The 24789-nt window shown below is 25.1% G+C and overlaps 1 protein-coding gene across 1 annotated transcript; it reads left to right on the top strand.

Annotated features, from left to right (window-relative positions):
• The first annotated feature begins 2459 nt into the window (after window positions 1-2459).
• Window positions 2460-7238, top strand: LOC105844931 (uncharacterized). Its single transcript, XM_065802234.1, has 3 exons — window positions 2460-2775; window positions 5933-6119; window positions 6957-7238. Exons 1-3 carry the CDS (start codon window positions 2544-2546, stop codon window positions 7159-7161), a joined length of 624 nt encoding a protein of 207 aa, XP_065658306.1. The 5' UTR covers window positions 2460-2543; the 3' UTR covers window positions 7162-7238.
• The last annotated feature ends 17551 nt before the right edge of the window (window positions 7239-24789 follow it).

Below are 24789 nucleotides of genomic sequence, written 5' to 3'. Positions count from 1 at the left end.
ATGTTTTGATTAAAAAAAAAAATGAAAATGAAAAACCAATAGTTTCAAATAAACAAAACTTTTTGTGAATTTGCTCAGGTAACTTATCAAACATCACAAAGATTAGAAACAACAGTTTTAAAAATTATAAAAAATTTCGCTGATCTATCAAAAAATGAACAGTTGCAAAAAATTTACGTTTTTTCAAGTCTGTTAGAAGTTGGGCAATGTTAATGGGAACAAGTCAAACCAACTTAGCAAAAACATTAAATGGTCGTCCCGCACTCAGGCTCTTGATGCCCTACGTTCTCGTTATTTTGATGTAATTAAAATATAGACATTTATTTTCAAATACAAAAAATCATGATGAGCAACGTAAAGCTAAAAAATTTGATTAATTATTTTGAATAATTTACAGCATTTATTTTGACAGAAGTACAAAGTAAATTACTAGAACCTATAAATATAGTCTCAAAAGTGACGCATGACCCTCGTAAAGATATAGAGAAATCCGTTGAGATGCTTTCATCACTCTAAACCTAATTCCAGACTTTAAGAAATAACTGGAAGTTTTTTAAAAGCGATGCTATTGAGTTGTCAACTCTGTGGAATATTGAATCATCTTTTCCCAAAAAAGGATTTCGTCGTTCAAAAAAATTCTTTGATGAATTACAAGTAGATGAGTGCATTCAAAAAAGTTAATAACGTTTTAAAGTGGAACTGTATTATAAAGCAATGGACATAATGATTAATTAATTAAGCATAATTTTTGAATACATTCGACAACTATGTACATATTTAAAGCGCCTATCACCTACCTATCTTGTGGCTTCATCTGATAAAAATATTCTGAAAGAATTGGAGGTGTTACAATCGAAATACCCCTCCGATATTTCACCTAGTTTCGGGCCTCAACTGCTTCGGTTTAAAGTTTGTTTCAATGACCAATTGAAAGGATTTGCTTCTATAAGCCATATTGCTGAAATAGCTTTAGTTCAAAACGCAATCTCAAGCAGCCTCGCCGACATTATTGCAGCATGCCTCATTTTTTTCACTTTACTGATGACGATAGCTACAGCAGAACGAAGTTTTTCAAAACTGATATTAATGAAAAAATATTTAAGAAGCAGCATACCGCAACACCGTCTTAGCTTTTTTAGCCACTGTATCGATTGAGAAAGGAATAGCTTGACAACTTGATTTGGATAAAGTAATTGATTGATTTGCAAATGAAAAGGCAAGAAAAAAAATTTTTAAACTATGTGCTAGAAATTTAAAATGTCTATAAAATTTGATTTTTAATAAACTGTTATTTCTATAAAAGTATATTTTGAACAATAAAGTATTTATTTTATTGTCCTGATTTGAAGAATGTAAACATATACGGAAACATCAATCAGATGACTAAACACATGGCTTTTTCCAAAGCAAGGCGTGAAATGTTGAATGGTATTTTAAATCAGAACTGCTAACCTAAATCTTTACTTTATTTCTACTAGATTATTAGCATCAGGATTGTCAACTATACCCATTTTGGTATCTTCAAATTGGACATTAGGAACATATAAGGTTTTTTTATTCCATGTTGTATATAACCTCTATAATTTAAACACAAATTTTTTAAAACTTTTTTCAACTAACTTCGAGAAAAAAGGGGGCGCACCATTTTACTAGCTCCAAGCGCTAAATATGTAGCTACGCCACTGTTACCTAGAGTGTATAAAATTGATTATTTTATATTAGCGTAGAGGGCCGGATTTGATGGTATTTATCAGGATGGATGCATTTAAAGGAAGTTTGATGATACGATCTAATTCTCAGGGCAATAGCTGTTGTCCCTAATTGAGAGCAATAAAAATCTTTTTTTAGTTTAGAAATAATATCAGTGACAAAGTAAACGCGTTTTAAACGTATTTATTTCTTTTCACTAACAAGACTTTGGATAAATAATAAATACATCTGCCGGTAATGTTTGATAATGTTATATATACTAGGCCGGCGCGAAGTTTGGCACCCCCGCATCAACGAATTTTTCGTTCATTTAGTCGGCAAATTTGACCTTTTTAGACAAGTCAGTCGGAAAATTTAGACAGTTACTCGGCAAATGTCGACCAGTCAGTCAGCAAATTTTAAAAAAGGAGGACTTTTTTTTTTTAGTCGGTATTTTTTTTTTTAAATGTTATCAAACTTTTAGCAAGTTAATACTACACATCATTTATTTAATGACTGCAATGACTGTAAAAAGTTTTCATAAGGTGGCTCGAAATAAAATTCACACAGATATCCAAAGTAAAATACATCCTTTAAACAATTGTTTCTAGATTTTAATATTTACTGTAATATTTTGAGTGTGATTTTTTATATTGAAAAATCTAAGATTGATAAAAGCTTAACATGCGATGGCGTTTATGTAGTTGATGTGAACATCTTTTCTAGTTAGTTTGTTAAAAGTTTATAGTTGTTTTTAAGGGAGATTTTTTTTTTTTTTGCATAATTTTAACTATCTTGTATACAAGAATTTAATTTTAAATTTGTAGTAAAAAAGTCTCAAATAGAAAAAAAAAATGGCAGCTGCACTTTTCGGATTCTTTATTTTTTATTTTTACTTAATCGAAGCTAAAGCGTCAACTGCGTATTCAAAACATTCACGGAAATCAATTGAAAAGAATGTTGCAACTATCAACAAAAGTTACGCTCAAGATGATTGCGTTCGAAATTACAATTCTTTAATCAACGTTTTTAAACTTTCATCGTCACTTAAAAAAGTTATGCTGCAGAAAAATCTGAACTGTCCGAGTGAGTAACTTTTACTGAGCTTTTTTCTTTCATTAATTTTATCTTATAGTTTGTTTGTTGGGTTTTCTAAAACCCATTTTTCGAAACTTTTCGAAATAAAACGTTATCGATAAAAAATTTTTTTGTTGATTCTGTGAAAACGTTCGAAAAGCTAAAATAATTTCTAAAATATATATTTAATTTTTAAAGTTTGTATAAACATCGAAAAAAAAAAAAGTAATTTTGATTTAAGTTTAATTAAAATTAAAAAATAATTTCGATATACAAAACTAATTTCGAAATTTTAGTTGAATTTCGAAAAGTTAAAATAGCTTCGAAAAAAAAAAAAAACCATTTCGATTAGCTATTATTTTCGAAAAATTTTTTTTTCATAAAGCTAATTGAATTTCGAAAAAAAGAAACTTCGATAATTTAAATAAGTTTCGGAAAAAAAGTTTTTCGATTAATTGAAGTTTAAAAAAAAAAAAAAAAAATACAAAGAGTTTCGAAATGTGTCTATTTGCGCATTCAGTGAACGCGGACGTTTACAAAAACTTCGGCGTTGTTGAGGCGATTTACAAATTATTCGAACTCTTTAATTTGAAATTAGCATGATTTATCAGCGTATCATAATGGACATAATTATGTCCAAACAAGAGCTTTAGGTGTTAAAATTTTTTTTGCTTCAGGTTTTTCAAAGAAACATTTCTTTTTTTTTATATTTTTCAAAGCCTTTTTACTACCCCTAATAGTGAATCTAAAGAAGAGCATTTTGAAGCCTTCAGATCAATTATGCTCATCGGCGTTAACATGAACTAAGTTAAAATCTTTTGAAAAAGTGCCTTTACTCGCTTCTGACGTTATTTACTATATATAGTTGTCAAGATACAATATTTCTATCAATTTTCACAAAAAATACCAGAATTCCGACTAAGAAAGAGCATATAATTAAGAAAAATTGCCAATAAACGATCAGAGCAGATCATATTAATTAAATGCGATGTTCATTTCACCTAAAAAACGTATTTATTTAAAATCTTATTCAAATTTGGACAAGCGGTTGTGATTTTATACTTTTTTAAAAAAAAAAAAAAAGAATCTTTGGTCTGGGTTTTTCCGCTACAAACATTTATATTTTATCATACCACAAAACTTATCATTTTAATTTTTTTCGTCTTTCATAATTCACAGACCTGATCATTCAACGGAAGTATGTCGTAGTCAACAAAATATCATACAGACGCTATAATATTTTAAAAATGCCTAAACTGCACCGAGTAGCGCGGACGCCTACAAAGTGAAAAGTACGGGGAATACATGCAAGGAATTGTCTCAAATTCAACTAACTTTAAGGACTTTGCTTTTTCTTTACCCTTAAAATTTATTTTAATCCTAAAAATAGATTTAAACCTACAACAGCTAATACGCTTGGTTTAACAAAATTATGGACTCAGGTTAAATTAGGAATAGAACTTTTACTTCTTTTAAGTAAAAAAATTATTTTTAAATGTAAAATACTAAATATATTTACAATTAAAATTAAAATATTAAAAATAATAATAATTACATTGCATCTAAAATTTAATTATATAAAGTTAATTTTAAAAATGCGTAGTAAAAGTTATTTTTTACAAATAAAAGTAGGGGAAAGCGGGGCAAGATGGCGAATGGGGTAAAATGGCTTTCCATATAGCAACTCAACAAAAAAAATTAAAAATGGGTGAAAACAAAACTATAATTACACTTTGTGCTTTAAAACGTCAAATAGTTTTTTTAAATACTAATAATGCAATTTTATACACATAAGTTTACTTTTTTCGCTTCAAAAAAAATTTGCTTTTGGTTATTCATAACGAATGGTGTCCTTTGAGTGTAACTTTTTTAAGAACATTTTTTTTCGACGCATGTTTATTTTATGTTTCTTTAGTTAGATTAGTTGGTAATTTTTAAATTTTTATAAAGTTGGAGTCAGAAATTGCATTATAAGGCATTTTGCCCCGGTCACGTGACCAGATGACATTTATGAACTTTTTATTTTAATTTTTATTTCAAGTTTTTCTACTTGTAAACTAAAAATTCATGCAGGCAATGAATCATTATGATAAAATGAACATACTGACAAAGCATTACTGCTTCATGACTGATAGTTTTGCAATAACTTAAGGCTTTTAAAACGTTCATTATCTTGCCCCGCTTTTCCCTACTTAACATAAGTAATTAACATAAAAAAGTTACTTATAAATGAAAATTTCTTCCAAAATTATATTTTGTTGGTAAATTCGATTCCAAAAAAATATGTAAAACATTTTAAGAAATGAATAAACAGAGAAAACAAAAACATAGCACAGAATATAAAAGCTGTGGAAGCATCTGAATTGATAACACATCATCAAGTTTTGATCAACCACCAGAAAAAAATTATTTTTAAAATTTCTATTGAAACTTATTTAAAAATGTTGAATGGTATAAAAATTATTAGTATATATGAAAAAAGGTGTTAGTATATATGAAAAAAGGTGTTAGTATATATGAAACAAGTTTTTTGTAAAATAGAGTTAATAGTGTTATAACCATATTTGAAAAATGTAAGATTTAAAAAGCTATTTTTGTAAAGTTGTTCGGATCTAATTTTGCAGAGAAGTTGTTACCTCCTAAATTTATTACAAAAGTAATTACCACAATATTTTAACATTGGTTACAATCCAAAACCAAAAACTTAGTAAAAATGGATTGAGCACATGGTTATGCTACAAAAGTAGCGACTGGTTTTTCTCTTTTGTTGATAATTTAAACTAATAATACAAATGTCTGGTCAACTGGTCAACTGGTCAACTGGTTTGCCGCATTTTTAGTGCAAGATGATGTTGTCACAGACGGTATTAAGACAGCAATGGATGAGATAGGACTTCAATAAAACTTTAAACGTCTTTATAAATTGCAATTTTTTTTTATCAATTTTATTACGGTGTATTTATCAAATTATCAATACTTTTAAATAACGAAAAAAAACAATAATTATTAAATACATACTTTAAAAATGTAAAATTTAAGTTGTATAATATGTTAATATTTATATTATTATTGTTGTTATTATTATTGTTGCTGTTATTATTTTTATTAAGACGTATTTGTATGTACTTATATTATATAAATATTATATTTATTATTTCCTAAAAAGATACTGAGTTTTTGCGCAAAAAGAGAAGCACACTTTCATGGAGAGTTCCTGATGGATTACCAACAGGCACAGCAATTAGTTTTTGCAGTTCTCCTACTTGCTGCACTCCTAAAAAATCTTTGAACCCTGATGGTGGCTTCTTTAATTTATGCAGAGAATGCTTACACCAAATCATGTTTCCATCAAGGTAATCTTGTGATTTTAAACAAGTTGTGATTATATAAACATTTATATACCAATCATTTTAGACTTTACCTTAATCCAAAAATAAATGTAAAACTAGGCATTAATGCCAAAGAACTAGTGACACATTAAAAAAAAGAAACTTTTGAATGTTGGATTACTTGTGAGCCTTGTTGTCACGTAAATAACATTATAAAGTGTTCAAAACAAAATTATTTTTAATTAATATATATGTATATATATATATATATATATATATATATATATATATATATATATATATATATATATATATATATATATATATATATATATATATATGTTTATACCTATATATCTATATTTATACATATATATATATATATATATACATATATATATATTTATACCTATATATCTATATTTATGCATATATATATATATATATATATATATATATATATATATATATATATATATATATATAAATATATATACATATATAAATATAAATATATATATATATATATATATATATATATATATATATATATATATATATACATATATATATATATATATATATATATATATATATATATATATATATATATATATATATAAAGTATGTTAGTGTATTCTACAAACAGAGTGCTCAATGTTCTTAAAAAACAGATTCTTATTGTTGATATAAATACTTAAACATAAAAGCTTTCATTACACTGACATAAAACTTTTAAAGTTAAAAAGCTTGGAGGAGCTGGTTGTTTAACAAAAGAAAGTTTTTGCTGCAAATTCTAGGCTAACATAACAACTGAAATAAAAAATACCGTTACCTTTAAGTTTATTTTAATTTGTTTAGATATACGCCTCGTCTACTACATTTTGTTACTTGTCAAGATATAGACTTTACCGAGTCTTGTTTATCCGGAGAAGGTTCTTGCACAACAAATATGGTAGCAAATTCAGTGCTGGATACTTATACAAATCAACAGTTAACGTTTGTTTTTGGAGGTTCTTGTTCTTGTGAAATTCGCAGAGATTCTGTTTTTACACCATTTATATAGAAAAATTTACTTTTTATTTCTGGTTCTATTTTTAGATCTGTAATTTTTGTTTAATTTTTAATACCTTTTATTCTATACTTAGTTCTTTTTTAACGTATTACGCAACTTTTACTAAACTAAAAAGATTTTTTTTAAAAGTTAAATATTTAACCTTTATTATTTTTTTTACTTTTACATATATATTTTTTCACTTTTATATATATACATACATACATACATACATACATACATACATACATACATACATACATACATACATACATACATACATACATACATACATACATACATACATACATACATACATACATACATATACATATATATATATATATACATACACACATACATACATACATACATATATATATATATATATATATATATATATATATATATATATATATATATATATATATATAAATATATATATATATATATATATATATATATAATATAAATATATATATACCATAAAATATATAATATATAAATATATATAAATATACCATAAAATGTATATATATATATAAATATATATATACCATAAAATGTATAATATATAAATATATATATACCATAAAATATAAATAAGTTATAATATATAAATATATATATATACCATAAAAAATTCTAATGCACCTAATCTTTTTAACTTGATCCCAAGACCCACAAAAAAATTGTAGGTCTCAAAGTTAAGGGGTTCCATTACAAAGTTATTTCATAAGCAAGTTTGCATGGTATCTTTCACCCTAGCCTCCCCCCCTTCCTTCTCTCTATGCCCCTGATTTATGGATGGAAGAGTAGAAGAATGTCAATTTTTTAGTTATTTTTGGTCTAAAAAAATTAATCTTTTATTTAAGAGTTAATACTTGCACACATTGGTCAAAAATAAAAAATTCACAACATTTAAAGACAAATAAATTCAAAAACCACATAAAATTACATAAAATCACTCTTTTTCATGTCTTCTTCAACCTCTTTGTTTTTTTGCACAACTTACATGGTATCCTGTCGTCGTCCTTCGTCATGACTTTTAGCCACAAAATCTTTCTGAAGTTCGATGTGGCCCTCAGCCCTGTCATTTACTACTGCTAGATTCTCCTCTTAATTTTGAAAATGTTTGTAGGAATCATAACTTTATGCATCATTATTTTATAAATTTTATACAATTTATTGATATTTTTATCATAAAATCTATTAAAAAGATAAATGAAGTAAACAAATGTAAATTAAGAAGTTTTAAGACATAAAATGAGATTTTTATATAAAAATTGAAATATTATGTCTTGGAAGAATTTAGATTTATTCTTCCAAGACATAAAATTTAGATTTTTTAACTTATTTAAAACATGTTGTTTTTGCAATATTTCATTAGGGAGGCATTAATGCATGATTCAAATAGTTGCTTTTACGTAAAATGTTATCTGACCGTTTAATTTTATACTTTCCAAATATAACAATTTTCTTAAGATATATAATGCCTGACGATGATGAATTTCCTAGTAAATCTCTAAGGACTAAAAATAGTTGGAGTACTGTAAGTGAGAGAATTGAGGAGAGTTCCTCGGTAACAGCACGTTGCAGAAGTCCCCCTCCAATGAGAAATGCCTCTCCAAGGACTAGCAGGGATTGTCAACCAGAAACCTTAGGTACATCCAAGAATCCAAGAAAAAATAGAAACAATTTTTTTTTACTTTTTTGATCTAAAATGCTTACTTGACTGCCATCTAACAATCTTATGTGTTGCTTTGTATTTCCGTTCTAGTTTCTAATTTTTATTCATTATATGTGACGCGATGCGTAGTTTTCAAGATATTTTATTTGCCCAATTTACCCTAATGCTCAATTAACCTCGTTCTACTGTATTCTGTGTTTAAGATTTCGTTGAACTACTTCCAGGAAACACAGATTGGTTCAGAATAGGTCAATATTTAGTCAAAATCGGTCGAAAAATGGATAAAACGTTTAGAGACCTATTATTGACTATAAATCGACGCTTGATTTGAAATGCATATTTCAACCTTTTTTATATATACGTTTACTAAACGTCGATCTAACGTTTAGAATATCGACCTACATTAGTAAATATTGTAAACCTTTAATCAACCTTAATTAAACGTAAACATCTATAGACTTAAAACCTCCGCTTCAAATTTTTTAATATATACGTTTATTAAACGTCGATCAAAAGTTTACAATATTGACTAATATAAGTCGTTATTCTAAACGTTTGATCGACGTTTAATAAACGTTTATTATATTATAATATAGTAATATAGCCATTGGTAAGAAGACTCACATAACAGCTTAAGTTACGCGGTTTAAATAGACATAATTAAAACGAAATAAAAAAATTATTTAAAAAATTATTTTTTATTGGCTAAATAATTTAATTAGACTTAAATGTATTTTCAAGATTTACTTTCTTACAACAACTGAAAGCAAAACGACTGATAAATAAATAATAAACGAGTGTCGGGTGCGCCATTTTAATTCATAGAAGTTAAAAAGTTCTTATCACGACGAAGTTAAAAAGTTCTTATCACTATCTACCTTCCTAAGTGCCAACAAATCAATAGACTCCGATGTTTTAGAAATTATTAATGGCGACATTGCCACAGTTAAAAATATGAGAATGTACATTTAAAATGCTAACTCTTTTACCTTCGTTTTTTGCGGTTACAAATCAAGTTACGAAATTAGACAATCAGGATACGAATCCATCGAAATCAGACGATTAGGGTACGAATGTAGAAGATGATGTTGCACAAACAGGTGCATGCTGAACAAGCGGTAGACGGTATTTTAGGAAGATTTTTGATAATGCATAGACCAGAGAAAACAGTGATCCAAAATATTTGTTTATGAGTTTATTAATTTTATTAGTAATCTTTAACTTAATATTAATGCAAATTTTTATTTTCTGCTAATAATATTGAATTTAAAAAATATTTGATAGAAATTGTTACTCAAAAATTTCCACTGCAAAAAGCTTGATCATTTAATTTTTCTAAAGTATCGAAAAATAAACAAGTATAGTGTACAAACATTTTTTCTCTAAATACCCTCTATATGAAAACGTTTTATATAAGGTTATAACTTTATATATAGTTTTATATAATAAAAGTATAGTATAAGTAGTATTGTATAAAAATATATAATCATATTATAATAGTTAAAAAAAATATAAAAAATAAGACTAGGTTTTTTATAACTATATCTTATATATAAATTTCATTACTTTTATAACTATATCTTATATATAAATTTCATTACTTTTATAACTATATCTTATATATAAATTTCATTACTTTTATAACTATATCTTATATATAAATTTCATTACTTTTATAACTATATCTTATATATAAATTTCATTACTTTTATAACTATATCTTATATATAAATTTTATTACTTTTATAACTATATCTTATATATAAATTTCATTACTTTTATAACTATATCTTATATATAAATTTCATTACTTTTATAACTATATCTTATGTATAAATTTCATTACTTTTATAACTATATCTTATATATAAATTTCATTACTTTTATAACTATATCTTATATATAAATTTTATTACTTTTATAACTATATCTTATATATAAATTTCATTACTTTTATAACTATATCTTATATATAAATTTCATTACTTTTATAACTATATCTTATATATAAATTTCATTACTTTTATAACTATATCTTATGTATAAATTTCATTACTTTTATAACTATATCTTATATATAAATTTCATTACTTTTATAACTATATCTTATATATAAATTTCATTACTTTTATAACTATATCTTATATATAAATTTCATTACTTTTATAACTATATCTTATGTATAAATTTCATTACTTTTATAACTATATCTTATATATAAATTTCATTACTTTTATAACTATATCTTATGTATAAATTTCATTACTTTTATAACTATATCTTATATATAAATTTCATTACTTTTATAACTATATCTTATATATAAATTTCATTACTTTTATAACTATATCTTATATATAAATTTTATTACTTTTATAACTATATCTTATATATAAATTTCATTACTTTTATAACTATATCTTATGTATAAATTTCATTACTTTTATAACTATATCTTATATATAAATTTCATTACTTTTATAACTATATCTTATATATAAATTTCATTACTTTTATAACTATATCTTATGTATAAATTTCATTACTTTTATAACTATATCTTATATATAAATTTCATTACTTTTATAACTATATCTTATGTATAAATTTCATTACTTTTATAACTATATCTTATGTATAAATTTCATTACTTTTATAACTATATCTTATATATAAATTTCATTACTTTTATAACTATATCTTATATATAAATTTTATTACTTTTATAACTATATCTTATATATAAATTTCATTACTTTTATAACTATATCTTATATATAAATTTCATTACTTTTATAACTATATCTTATATATAAATTTCATTACTTTTATAACTATATCTTATATATAAATTTCATTACTTTTATAACTATATCTTATATATAAATTTTATTACTTTTATAACTATATCTTATATATAAATTTCATTACTTTTATAACTATATCTTATATATAAATTTCATTACTTTTATAACTATATCTTATATATAAATTTCATTAATTTTATAACTATATCTTATATATAAATTTCATTACTTTTATAACTATATCTTATATATAAATTTCATTACTTTTATAACTATATCTTATATATAAATTTCATTAATTTTATAACTATATCTTATATATAAATTTCATTACTTTTATAACTATATCTTATATATAAATTTCATTACTTTTATAACTATATCTTATATATAAATTTCATTACTTTTATAACTATATCTTATATATAAATTTCATTACTTTTATAACTATATCTTATATATAAATTTCATTACTTTTATAACTATATCTTATATATAAATTTCATTACTTTTATAACTATATCTTATATATAAATTTCATTACTTTTATAACTATATCTTATATATAAATTTCATTACTTTTATAACTATATCTTATATATAAATTTCATTACTTTTATAACTATATCTTATATATAAATTTCATTACTTTTATAACTATATCTTATATATAAATTTCATTACTTTTATAACTATATCTTATATATAAATTTCATTAATTTTATAACTATATCTTATATATAAATTTCATTACTTTTATAACTATATCTTATATATAAATTTCATTACTTTTATAACTATATCTTATATATAAATTTCATTGCTTTTATAACTATATCTTATATATAAATTTCATTACTTTTATAACTATATCTTATATATAAATTTCATTGCTTTTATAACTATATCTTATATATAAATTTCATTACTTTTATAACTATATCTTATATATAAATTTTATTACTTTTATAACTATATCTTATATATAAATTTCATTACTTTTATAACTATATCTTATATATAAATTTCATTACTTTTATAACTATATCTTATATATAAATTTCATTACTTTTATAACTATATCTTATATATAAATTTTATTACTTTTATAACTATATCTTATATATAAATTTCATTACTTTTATAACTATATCTTATATATAAATTTCATTACTTTTATAACTATATCTTATATATAAATTTCATTACTTTTATAACTATATCTTATATATAAATTTCATTACTTTTATAACTATATCTTATATATAAATTTCATTACTTTTATAACTATATCTTATATATAAATTTCATTACTTTTATAACTATATCTTATATATAAATTTCATTAATTTTATAACTATATCTTATATATAAATTTCATTACTTTTATAACTATATCTTATATATAAATTTCATTACTTTTATAACTATATTTTATATATAAATTTCATTACTTTTATAACTATATCTTATATATAAATTTCATTACTTTTATAACTATATCTTATATATAAATTTCATTACTTTTATAACTATATCTTATATATAAATTTCATTACTTTTATAACTATATCTTATATATAAATTTCATTACTTTTATAACTATATCTTATGTATAAATTTCATTACTTTTATAACTATATCTTATATATAAATTTCATTACTTTTATAACTATATCTTATTTATAAATTTCAAGACCTAAAATGCTACATTACTTATATAAAGTTAAAAGGCGATAGCAGAATTTTGATTTATATTAATTTTAAAACTTAAATAAATTGAAATTACGTTAACTAAATCAAAGAAACTATTAGACAAGATCTAAAAGTTTAATATACGTTTACAAAGACTAAATCTAAACGCTTTATATACGTTAATTAGACTTGATTTAAACGTAAATTAGACAAAATCTAAACGCTTTATATACGTATAATAATCCTATAATAGACGTCTAAAATACGTTTGAATATAAACGTTTTATGGACGTTTGTTCTAAACGTCAATCTGGATTTCATTCCAAACGGATAATCGACCAAATTTAAACGTTTTGTCAAAACATTGTTTTGACGTTAAATAGACGATTGTCTGTTTACTGGGCTGTTAAAATTAGACTCGCCAAAATATTTTTCCAAACTGTTATATAAATAGTTCAATAAATGGCGCGGTCAAATAAATTATAAATAATATCTTGTTAATTACCTGTCCAATTTAACTAAATCGTCATACAGTATGAGTTTATTTCTTTATCACAGAAAACTTAAAAACTATAAACTTTTATAAAACTTTTGTTAATTTTTATTTATTCTTGAAGATTTTTTTAATAAACTTTAAAATAAAAAGGAAATTTGTTTTGGAATTTGTTATATATATATATATATATATATATATATATATATATATATATATATATATATATATATATATATATATATATATATATATATATATATATATATATATATATATATATATATATATATATATATATATATATATGAGCAATAAAAATATAATATATATATATATATGAGCAATAAAAATATAATATATATATATATATGAGCAATAAAAATATAAAATATATATATATATATATATATATATATATATATATATATATATATATATGAGCAATAAAAATATAATATATATATATATATATATATATATATATATATATATATATATGAGCAATAAAAATATAATATAATATATATATATATATATATATATATATATATATATATATATATATATATATATATATATATATGAGCAATAAAAATATAAAACTCTGCAATCATAAGCCTGACAAAATAGGTCCGATCTAACAATGTTTAGCAAATGTTAATGTTTTTACCAATGCACAGTGGGCCAGAATGCACTTTTACTGGACAAAATTCATAACTAATTTAATATTAGAGCTATATTCACTAAAATTAGTATGAGTACTAATATGATGTCTGCGCTTTTTATGAAGGTAATATTTTTTTATTTCGTTGCTATGGATACCTTTATTTTGCTTAGCAACAACCTACTTTTGTTATCTGCAGATATTTTATAAGTGCTATATTCACTAAATTTGGCATGAGTACCAATATGAGATCACACTTCTTACAAAAGTGATAATTTTTTAAATTTAGTTGTTATGGATACTTATATTGCTTAGTTACCGGATACTTTCCTTAGTTACAAAGTGGTAAATTGATATTTGAATATCTTATCGGATTTTTGACCCACCTATATTGAATAAAAATTGAGTATTTAGGTAAATAATGTTTTAGGAATAATAAAAGCAAAAAATAGTGCAAGAAAACGTTATCAATTTTAAATTACATCAAAAAATTATAAAACAATAATATCGTTTGAAGATTGTTTAAGTAATTGTAAAACATCTGAAGGAAATGCTTTATGATTTGTTTGGTGTGATGTTGATTTACGCAATGATGAAATAACAGGATCACTGGAAACTAGGAGTCTATTGATAAGATCAGTATTTGTTGCTTTTCTGGATGTTTTTCGGCTGAAATTTTCGCGATAAGATTTAAAGTCTTTATTTCTAGCCTCTTGAGCTTCCTCTGACATAAGTCCGATGGGTAATGTAAGGCTTTTAATTATGTCATGTCCATGTATCAATACTTTGTGAACTGATTGAGCCATGTAATACCATGGATAAAGGGACACATATAGTCTAAAAGTGTCAAAACAATAATCCTTGAACTTTAAGCAGTCTATTTCATATCCTGAAGAGAGCGTTACCAAGATAATGTAAAATCTGAATATAAGGTTTTGGTCAATACCCAGAATTTCAGCTGTTTGTTCATATGCTGCAAAAGCACGCCTTGAGGTATTGCCATCATTACTTGTTCCAGAACCACCACTTTTAGGGAAATCAACAACAAGTCCCATTTTGTTCATAAAATCAGTCTGAATCTTTTGTTTAGCTACAGATGCCTTTTCTTTGTGTTCTTTAGATCTTGCTTGCCACTTTCTTGTTTCTTTTTTATATGCAATGTGCAATAACATCTCAAAAAATCGAATCCATGCATGAAGACTGGAAAGACCATATTTGAACTCTCTGTTAGTATAATCTATATTAAGGATATCAAGACTATTCATATTTTTTGGAGAGACACCACACACTGAACAGCATTGGTATGAGTTATTTTTTTCAGATAATATTGTTTGAACCTTCCCATCAATCATTGTAAGTTCAATAATACAATTCACTTCAATAGAAGATCCGCAAACCTCTAATAAAATCATACCCAAGCTTTCTATCTCACTTTTAATGTACTGATCTTCTTCAATCACAGATTCCTTGGATTCCATTTTGTATGCAAATCTTATGGGTCTACAATAGGCTGTGGAGGACGACTTTTGATTTCTCCAAATAGGCACCTTTTCGTTGCTGTTGTTAAATCCAGTCAAATCCAATGGGACAAGACAAGTAATAAATAATGATTCTTTCACGCTTTAAATCTCTGTTAATGTCGGGTTCTGATAAAACTTGTTTATAAATGCTTTGGCCAGTAGCACCATCAAAACCAGCCTTACACGTTAGTGTCATTGTTTTTATTGCTTTGTCGTTCAATATCAAGTGCCTTAGCACAGGTTCCTGAACTGCACAGATTCTTTGCAAAGTATGAGTCATTAAATCTTTTAAAGGAACTGAAGCTGAATAGTCCTCCACTGTTATGTTTGCAGGATAACATTTCAATTTTGCATCTCTGACATCATTGTAAGCGGGGTAGATGTTATATTCTTTCTCCAAGGCTCCGCTTCTAATCAATTGATAGGAAGCTTTTGTCAGACTTGCATCAATTATTAAAGCCAGTGCTTCGTCTGCTGAATATTTAGTTGCTTTATCTGTATTTGATATATTTAAAACATTCTTGGCAGCAATAACAACAGATTCATCTCTAAATTTTTTATTAGCAGCAAAAAATAATTCATTGGATGAATGAGATTCAATTAAACAAGATACACGCCGTTTTTTAGTTTTATTAGAACTATTATCAAATGCAACTGGTTTTCGACCACGTCTACTTGCAGTTGGTTCATTGTCTTTTTTTCTGACAATTAAATATTCATTAAGCCAGTTCACAAACTTCTTTTCAAAATTTTTCACAGTATAGTTTGCAGATTTCCACTTTTTTTTATACAAGTAAACAAATCGTTGAACAGCATGTCTAAAATCAACGTCTTTAAAATCAGCAAATTTTGGCTGAATAAATTTTAATATATCTTCAGTAATATTTTGTTTTGAAATACTAAGATTGTTTTTTTGGAGAAAATTATGAATGTCTAAGTTTAACAAAACCATATCTAAATAATTATTGTAACAAGTATTTTGTATTTAAAAGTAAAATGTTATAATATATATGCCGCCTGGACTACTAATACTTGTTAGTAATTAAGTTACTACAAGTGTTAGTAATTAAAATTAAAAGTAATTAAATTACTGTCAGTGTTAGTAATTAAATTACTAACAACTACCGAAAATATGTTGTTGCTATGTTATGCAAAGTAAGGTATCCATAGTAACCAAAAAAAGTTAACCTCATAAGAATTCTGAATCTCATTTTAATACATACCCCCAATATTGTGTATTTAGCGCAAGTAAAATACTGTTAAAACAACGTTAATGTAAAAATGAGTTGTTGCTATGCAAAATTTAGTACCATAGCAACCAAGTTAAAACATACATAAAATCTGAACGGGGATTTAAGGGGACGAGCAATCAATTAAAACTCGATTGAAGCATCATATAGCTCAAATAAATATAAGACAACACATGGCAAATTGTGGTAATTATTAGTTATTGTGCGGCAAAAAATAAGTTTCTTAAGAAATTTTTTTTTTTAATCTGTGATTTTCAAAGTATAACTGAGATAACATGCTATGACAAATTTATTTCACACATTGGTTTTTCTTATCTCTAAATACTCTAGAATAACATGTACTAATTTTTTGTTTCAAAAACGTAGATGTAATTGAAATATAACACAACGTTGATGTCACCGTTAATTACTTATTTATAATTTTTATTTTTTTTAATTTTATCTCAATATTCAAATGCTTAGAGTCCTGGTAACTAAGGGATTTAATATAAATAAATTATCAATAGATTTCTCCTAATATATGTAGATACTAAAATTAAATAGGTTTTCAAGATTAGACAACTAAAATTTTTCCCATTTTGTCCACCTACTGGCCCACTGTGCAATGGTGAGATACCGAATACAAATTTAAATTTTTTGAATTAACATCGATTTAGTTTTTTAATTGCTGTTTACTGCAGATATTTCATTTGCCAATCATAAAATGATTGATTGCTATGACAAAATAATCTTTATTATTTATTAGGAAATTTGATAAGGCTTGGCTTTCTAACTTCCTTTTTTTTTAAACACTTTCGTTGTTTTATTTTTATTACTTTAACAAATCTGAACAAAAATTTGTTATTGTTGTAATAGCAGCAATAATGAAATCAGTTTGCCGCACTAAAACTAAATCGATTTTATTTTTTAAAACCAAAGCATAACCTGTTCGCTGCCAACTATGAGTATACTCGTAGTAAGTTGACGTCATTTATTTGTTAACTACGACTATACTCGTAGTTAGCGGGACTGATACTTGCCAACTACGAGAATATTCGTAGTAAGCCGGCGTCATGAGTCAACTAACTTATTTCAACTTTATACTAACTTATTTCAAATAATATTTGTGCATGACTAGCGTTGTCTGTTCTTTTTTTTTTTCTTAGCTTCACATTTGATTTCAGAAATAATTAAAAAATTCAAGTTTTTATTTTAAAAATCCATAGGGCCTAATTTAAATGCGGGTAAAGACAGAAGCTTAAAACTGATAAAAGTAAAATATTGATATTGTTTTAATTCTATTTCATGAAAATTAAAGTGTAAACCTATTCTTTTGAACAATACAATCTGAAAAATACATAACGGAGGTCTATTTTCACAAACAGCACATTCGTGTCGTGTTTCTTTACGTTTTATTTTCGAATAGACTCGACATGATTTTTTTGGGAATTTTTTCTTTTCATTCGGTGGTATTGAAGACAAGTAGCGGAAGCTATTATTGGTGATTCGAGGCACAATTTCAATCCATCGTTCACCCAATAAATCCGTAACAACTAATTCTCTTATTTTAGGCGAGGAAATTTTTTTATCTACTCCATATTTACTGTTTAGACAATAAGCATTAAATAAAAAAGTATCAAAGAGATGAAGTGCTACTTTTTATACCATCTAATTGTATTTTTAAGGCAATCATAATATGATACCATTTGATCCTCCCTATCTACTCCTAACATACATTGATTGTAATCTTTAATAATATTGGGTTTCATTTTTTTCTTTTTCTTTTCTGTTTGTCACTTCCATCAATTGCAACAAATGTCACTTAAATCATTTGCAACGAAATGTCTTTCCATTTAGCAACCACTACATCCTCTCTGCTTCTGCTTATAACGTCTCCCTGTTTCAGTTTTGATTTTGTACATTCTTTTGGATTTGACTTTCGGTCAGTTCTTAAAGTGCCACAAATGTATGTTTTTTGATTTATCATGGCCTTTGTTAACTCAAAGGAATTGTAAAAGTTATCGGTGTACAGGTGATAACCTTTTCCCAGAAAATTTTTCCATTAAATCTAAAACAATAGTTAGCTAATTTTTACACACCCCATTTAAAGAAGAGCTCCAAGGAATTGCCACATATCTTCTGAATCTTTAAAATTCAATCTTTAAAACGTGAGTTTCTTCTGAGGGGACGCTGCTTATTTATTTCTTGCGTTGCGTAGCGATTAGTTTCAACCACCATAGTATTTATAAGTTCTTCTGTAACAAATAGTCTAAAGAAATCTAATGGTTTCTTGCTCTCCATGTTTATCTTCAAACCAGGATCGGCAGTAAATTGAATTTGTTTTACAATATTCGGCTCATCTTTTAATTGGTTTGAATTTCTAGATGGATTTATTTCAGAATTTATTTTCTCAGGCAAAATATTACTTATAAGATCTACTTTTTGAGCTTTGTTTTGATTTTGTCTATAAGCAAGACCACCCGTTGTTCTAGTTCTTTTCGGCGGCATTAAAATATTTTCTGCAGTGGCAGCAAGATGAGCGTCTGTTAACTGATCGCCATCACTTTCTTCAGTGTTATTATCTTCAGAACCTGATTCTGATGCAGTCAAGCTCGAAGACGTAGTAGTATAAACGAAAAATGAATCCGAATTTTTAATATCATCATCTTCACTATCCTCACAATCTTCCATAATCAGATGTGCTGATTCAATTGTAAATGATCTGTGTTGAGGTAATATGAGATAGATAAATTTATAAATTATCTGTTTATAAGAAATAAATTAGGGGAGACCGGGGCTAGTTGGCCGCAGGGGTAAGTTGACGAACTGCACATATCTTCAGAGCCTTTCATCAGAAAGTGACAAAAATTATACAGAACCTTCCTAATTGATCATTTTATCATTCACTATAGTATTGTCAGGATTCGCGCGTGCCCATGGGAGATATTAAGATTTATGCGTTTTTTGAACAAAAACGTAACTTTTAGAACATCGCTTCCTTTTTACTTTACGAAGAAAATAGTTAGTCGTATGAAAAAAAAATTATTGTAAAAGTTCCAGTCACAATTGGTTTACTGTATCCAGTCAGAATTTTTTAAAAGTTGCCGTTTTTCAGGATCTATAAACTGTTGAAAAAAAGGCTTTCGGGGTAAGTTGGCAAAATTTTCACGGAGTGAGTTGGCTCATAGCATTTACTATAGAAAAAAATATATATTTTTATAAAATTAATTTTTTTTTTTAACTTTTAACAATATTGAAAAAATTTGTTCTTACAAAAAAATTAAAAAAAAATTTTTTTTAGGTTTTTTTTTCACAGATAAAAAGTGGGCTACTGTTTTGGCTGTTACACTTACTAATATTTGGTACCAGCTAAAAGTAATATTATATTTTGGGATAAAATTGTTGCCAAAATTAATAGTAAAAAAATTTCTAATAATTTCTTAATTTTGCACTTAATAGTACATTAATAATCATTTTTATAGTTTGCGCCAACTTACCCCGTGGGGGGAGGGGGGGTTAAGTTGGCGGATTTTTTTTTTTTTTGAGAGCCCGGAAAAAGGCCCCAAGAATTTTTTTATGTAAATGAATGCAAATTTTATAAGTTACCCAAACTCATACTCTTTAAGACTACACTTTAATATTTTCAAAAAAATTTACTGTTAGGGCTACAGAGCTCATAGAGTAAAAACCGAGCCAACTAGCCCCGGTCTCCCCTACTGTGTAAAAAGTTCGAAGTGCACACTAAGATGTTTTTTAATATATTAAAAAGCATTTTATTGTGTACTTCAAATTTTTTTTCACATTTTTAATAACATGCAGTATAATGTAGTTATCAAATATATTTTAGCTTCTTGTCTAAAAAATACAACAACTTAGAATTAAGAAAACAAAAAATAAATTACCTTTTTTACTCATGATAACTGCCAATGTGGTAGTTTTTTTGCACATGCACATGTGCAAAAAAATTGAAACACTATTCATAATAATAATGCATCAAATAAGCTACATTATTAGTCACCGCAATAATATATAATATAATAATAATGCATCAAACAAGCTACATCACTCGTCGCCGCAATGAGATATACTCATTACGGTGTTACGAGTAAACTCGTACTTCGGTACTGGAGAATAAAATTTCTTCTACATTGCCAAAGTACGAGTATACTCCTAGTGCTTATTTTTTTGTCAGTTATATTCATAATAAAAAAATACTATAGTATTATTTTAGATTAAAAATATTTTATTTATTGAAATGTTGGTATCTAGTCTTGCCAATGAGAATGAAACTGCGCAAAATAGCCTCGGCAAAAATTAATCATTGCAGACATTATGGCTCAGCAAAAAATTAAAGCATAGTTTAAAATAGCTCGGCAGCGAACGTGTTAAGTACCTGGTTTGTTTTGATCTTTATTATTCTACATAGAAAAGCAATATATTTTTTAACTAAACTATTAAACGTTGTTAATTTTAGTATTTTTTGATAAGTTTTAAAACAAGCTTCAAGTAAATAGTTTTTAATTCTAAAAAAAGTTTTTAGTCTCATAATAAAGGCTCCAGAGCATCACCTATAGCATTGTGGTTTATGTTTATTCAGATAATTACCTTACGGAGTAAGGGATTATATCTTAAATACCGCAAACATAGAATTTTCCATAACATGAATACTTCAAAATTTAAATTTAAATGCTAGAATGGATATGGTTGTTTGTAAAGTACCAAAAAGCTCATCGAGTATTGTAAGTTATTTGTGAAAAAAATAAATAAAATTAATGCGCTTTCACTACCTAGCATTTTAAAGAATAGTAAAGCAGCTTGTTTTGCTTTTTTTTTTTTTATCTAAAGTTATTTTAGTTTTTTTACTGGTAATTTAAGGATATTTTTAACTTGTAACTTGGCACAGTGCATTTTAATAGTAAATCTTGTTTCAATATTATTTTGACAAATTTCATTAGACTTATCAAACACTTAATACCTTTTTGGTTATAATTGAAAATAAATCTGTAAGTATTTAAGCTTGGCAGTTTTGAGTGTGTTTTTAAAGATTCAAAATTGTAAATAATTCAAGGAACAGAACAAGAAGTGCTGTTTAAAGTTGAGAACTGATTCGTCAGATAAAATTGAGAAAAAAAAAATAAGTTTATTAGGTAAAAAAAAGAAAAAAGTTTGTAGAAAAAAAATAGCATCATACTTAATTATAATCTTTATAAATATAAATCTTTACAAAAGTTTATATTTTATAACTTATAAGTTTATCTTATTGAAGTTCATTTTTGCTAAAATTTATTTTAACAATTTGATTTAATTGAATAAAATTTAATTATAGTTTAATTATATTTACAGATTTGCTTATTCCTAAATAATTAGTTGTTTAATTAAAATAGCTGATCAAAAAAACAAAACAAAACAAAATCTAAATAATTATTTATTAGTAAGTGCAAAAGTTAAAAAACAAACAAACAAAAAAACTTTTAATAGCTAATTTTATACTATTTAATAGCTATTTATACATTTAATAGCAATTTATACATTTATTGTAAATATGCTGAAAATGTTAGATGAAAAAAGTATTGTGAGTAATAATGTTTTAAATAACAAATATTATTGTAAATAATGATTGTATGTATTGTGCGTAAAATAAATAACTATGTTGTTAATACTTTAGTAAAATATTGCGTAATAGAAAATAAAAAGAAATAAATAAAAAGAAATAAATAAAAAGAAATAAATGTGTTTTTAATAATAAATGAAAACATAAAATATCTTTAAATTGCAGTTGAAATGAAATATAACACTAGAAATGAATATTTATTTTTTTAGACCTTGAAGTTATTATAAATTATAAATTTATTGCAAGTTTCATTGCAAGTTTATTGAAGTTATCATTCAGTTGTTTACTGCAAGTTTGAAGTTGATAATTTTGATTTTCGTAATAGCTATCGTCCGTCAGTTAAACTTTTTATATATAACTGTTTAAAATGCGCTGAGCGCATACTGTTGATGCCATCAATACATTAAGCAACTTTCATCATCAATTTATTATCAGTTCATTAAATAACTTTCTTCCAGATGTTGTGCCATAATTGCTAACTATATGAAATTAAAAGAATGCAACCATAAATCCATATAGTGGCGGTTCCTCAATATTTTTGTATTGGATATATGTAGTTTTTTGACATGAACCAAACTTTAAACTTGTATTGCGTTTGTATGATTAAATAAGATTGTGAAAAGTTGTAGTGATTGGAGCCTGGGAACAAAACACACAAACAATATAGATTATCTGGATAACAGTTTGGCATATATCTGTATCTGTTTATCAGTTTATTAGTAAATCTACCAACATTTGTCAGATTTACTTCATTTATAAAATAAAAGTGAATTTTTAAATAATATTTTTACAACTTACAGGTAGCTTCTATTTTCGCACTTCATCATGTAATTGATTTCGCACTACAGCTTGTAGTTGATATTGAGTGTAGTGAAAGCAGTTTACTACAGTAGATCAACTGCGGCTAAACAAGAAGCTTGGCGCAGTGGTTAGAGCGCATGCTTAAAACTAAGATAAAATTCATAAAATTCTCTTGTACAAACTAGAAACATATTGACTAATAAATAGCAACATAAAATGGCTGCAAAATTACCTTAAAAATAGAAAACAAGGAGTATCTTATGATTCAACGTGCACAAAGTTAAAAGCAATAAGCTGCAGAGTTCCTCAAGACTTTATTCTTGGACCCTTGCTATTTCTGATTTAAGTAAATGATATCTACCTATCTTCAAACATTTTAAATTTTTTTCTTTTTGCTGATGACACTAATCTTTTTTATACCCATTCCAATATAAAAACAGTTTTCTTTACAGTAAATTGTGAGCTGCAAAACCTTGATGACTAATTTAAATCAAACAAACTCTCTTTGAATATCAGTAAAACTAAGTACATTTTATTTCATCACCAATCTAAATCCGATAACTTGCCTCTGCAACTTCCTCAGCTAATAATAAATAACAATATAGTAAACAGAGTTTCACCACTTAAAATCTTAGGAATAATACTTGATGAACATCTTAATTGGAAAAATCATATTACGCTAATTGAAAACAAAGTTTCTAAAACTATAGGCGTTGTATAAAACAAAACACCTACTAAGTAAAAAATGTTTAATAGATTTATATTACTCTTTTATCCATAGCTTCATTAGCTATTTTAATATTGCTTGGGCAAGAACTTGCTCTTCAGCATTGAAAAATATATATATTAAACAAAAAAAAACCAGTAGAATTATATGTAATGTGCATAAATACGCCCACTCCAAGCCGTTAGTCCGATAAATTATAGCTCTTAATGTCTATGAGTTAAACGTGTTCCAAAGCTTGTTATTCATGTTTAAATATCAAAATGATATGCTTTCAAAATCTTTAAATAACCGATTTCTAAAAACTAATCATAAATACTTAACGAGGTGCTCTTTCCTTAATTTTAATTTACCTTAGTCAACTCTTAAAACATCTGATTAATCAATTTCATATAGAGGACCT

This window comes from Hydra vulgaris, chromosome 07 (genome assembly GCF_038396675.1).
Source record: "Hydra vulgaris chromosome 07, alternate assembly HydraT2T_AEP".
NCBI lineage: Eukaryota > Metazoa > Cnidaria > Hydrozoa > Anthoathecata > Hydridae > Hydra > Hydra vulgaris.
The sequence above is the reverse complement of the archived record's forward strand: the minus strand, read 5'-3'. Positions and strand labels throughout refer to the sequence as shown.

Excerpts from the sequence above, each read along its gene's own strand:
- LOC105844931 (XM_065802234.1), top strand. The coding sequence starts at position 2,544 with ATGGCAGCTGCACTTTTCGGATTCTTTATTTTTTATTTTTACTTAATC. Across the intron at positions 2,776-5,932 it reads GAAAAATCTGAACTGTCCGA|ATACTGAGTTTTTGCGCAAA; the intron begins GTGAGTAACTTT and ends TTTCCTAAAAAG. Across the intron at positions 6,120-6,956 it reads CAAATCATGTTTCCATCAAG|ATATACGCCTCGTCTACTAC; the intron begins GTAATCTTGTGA and ends TAATTTGTTTAG.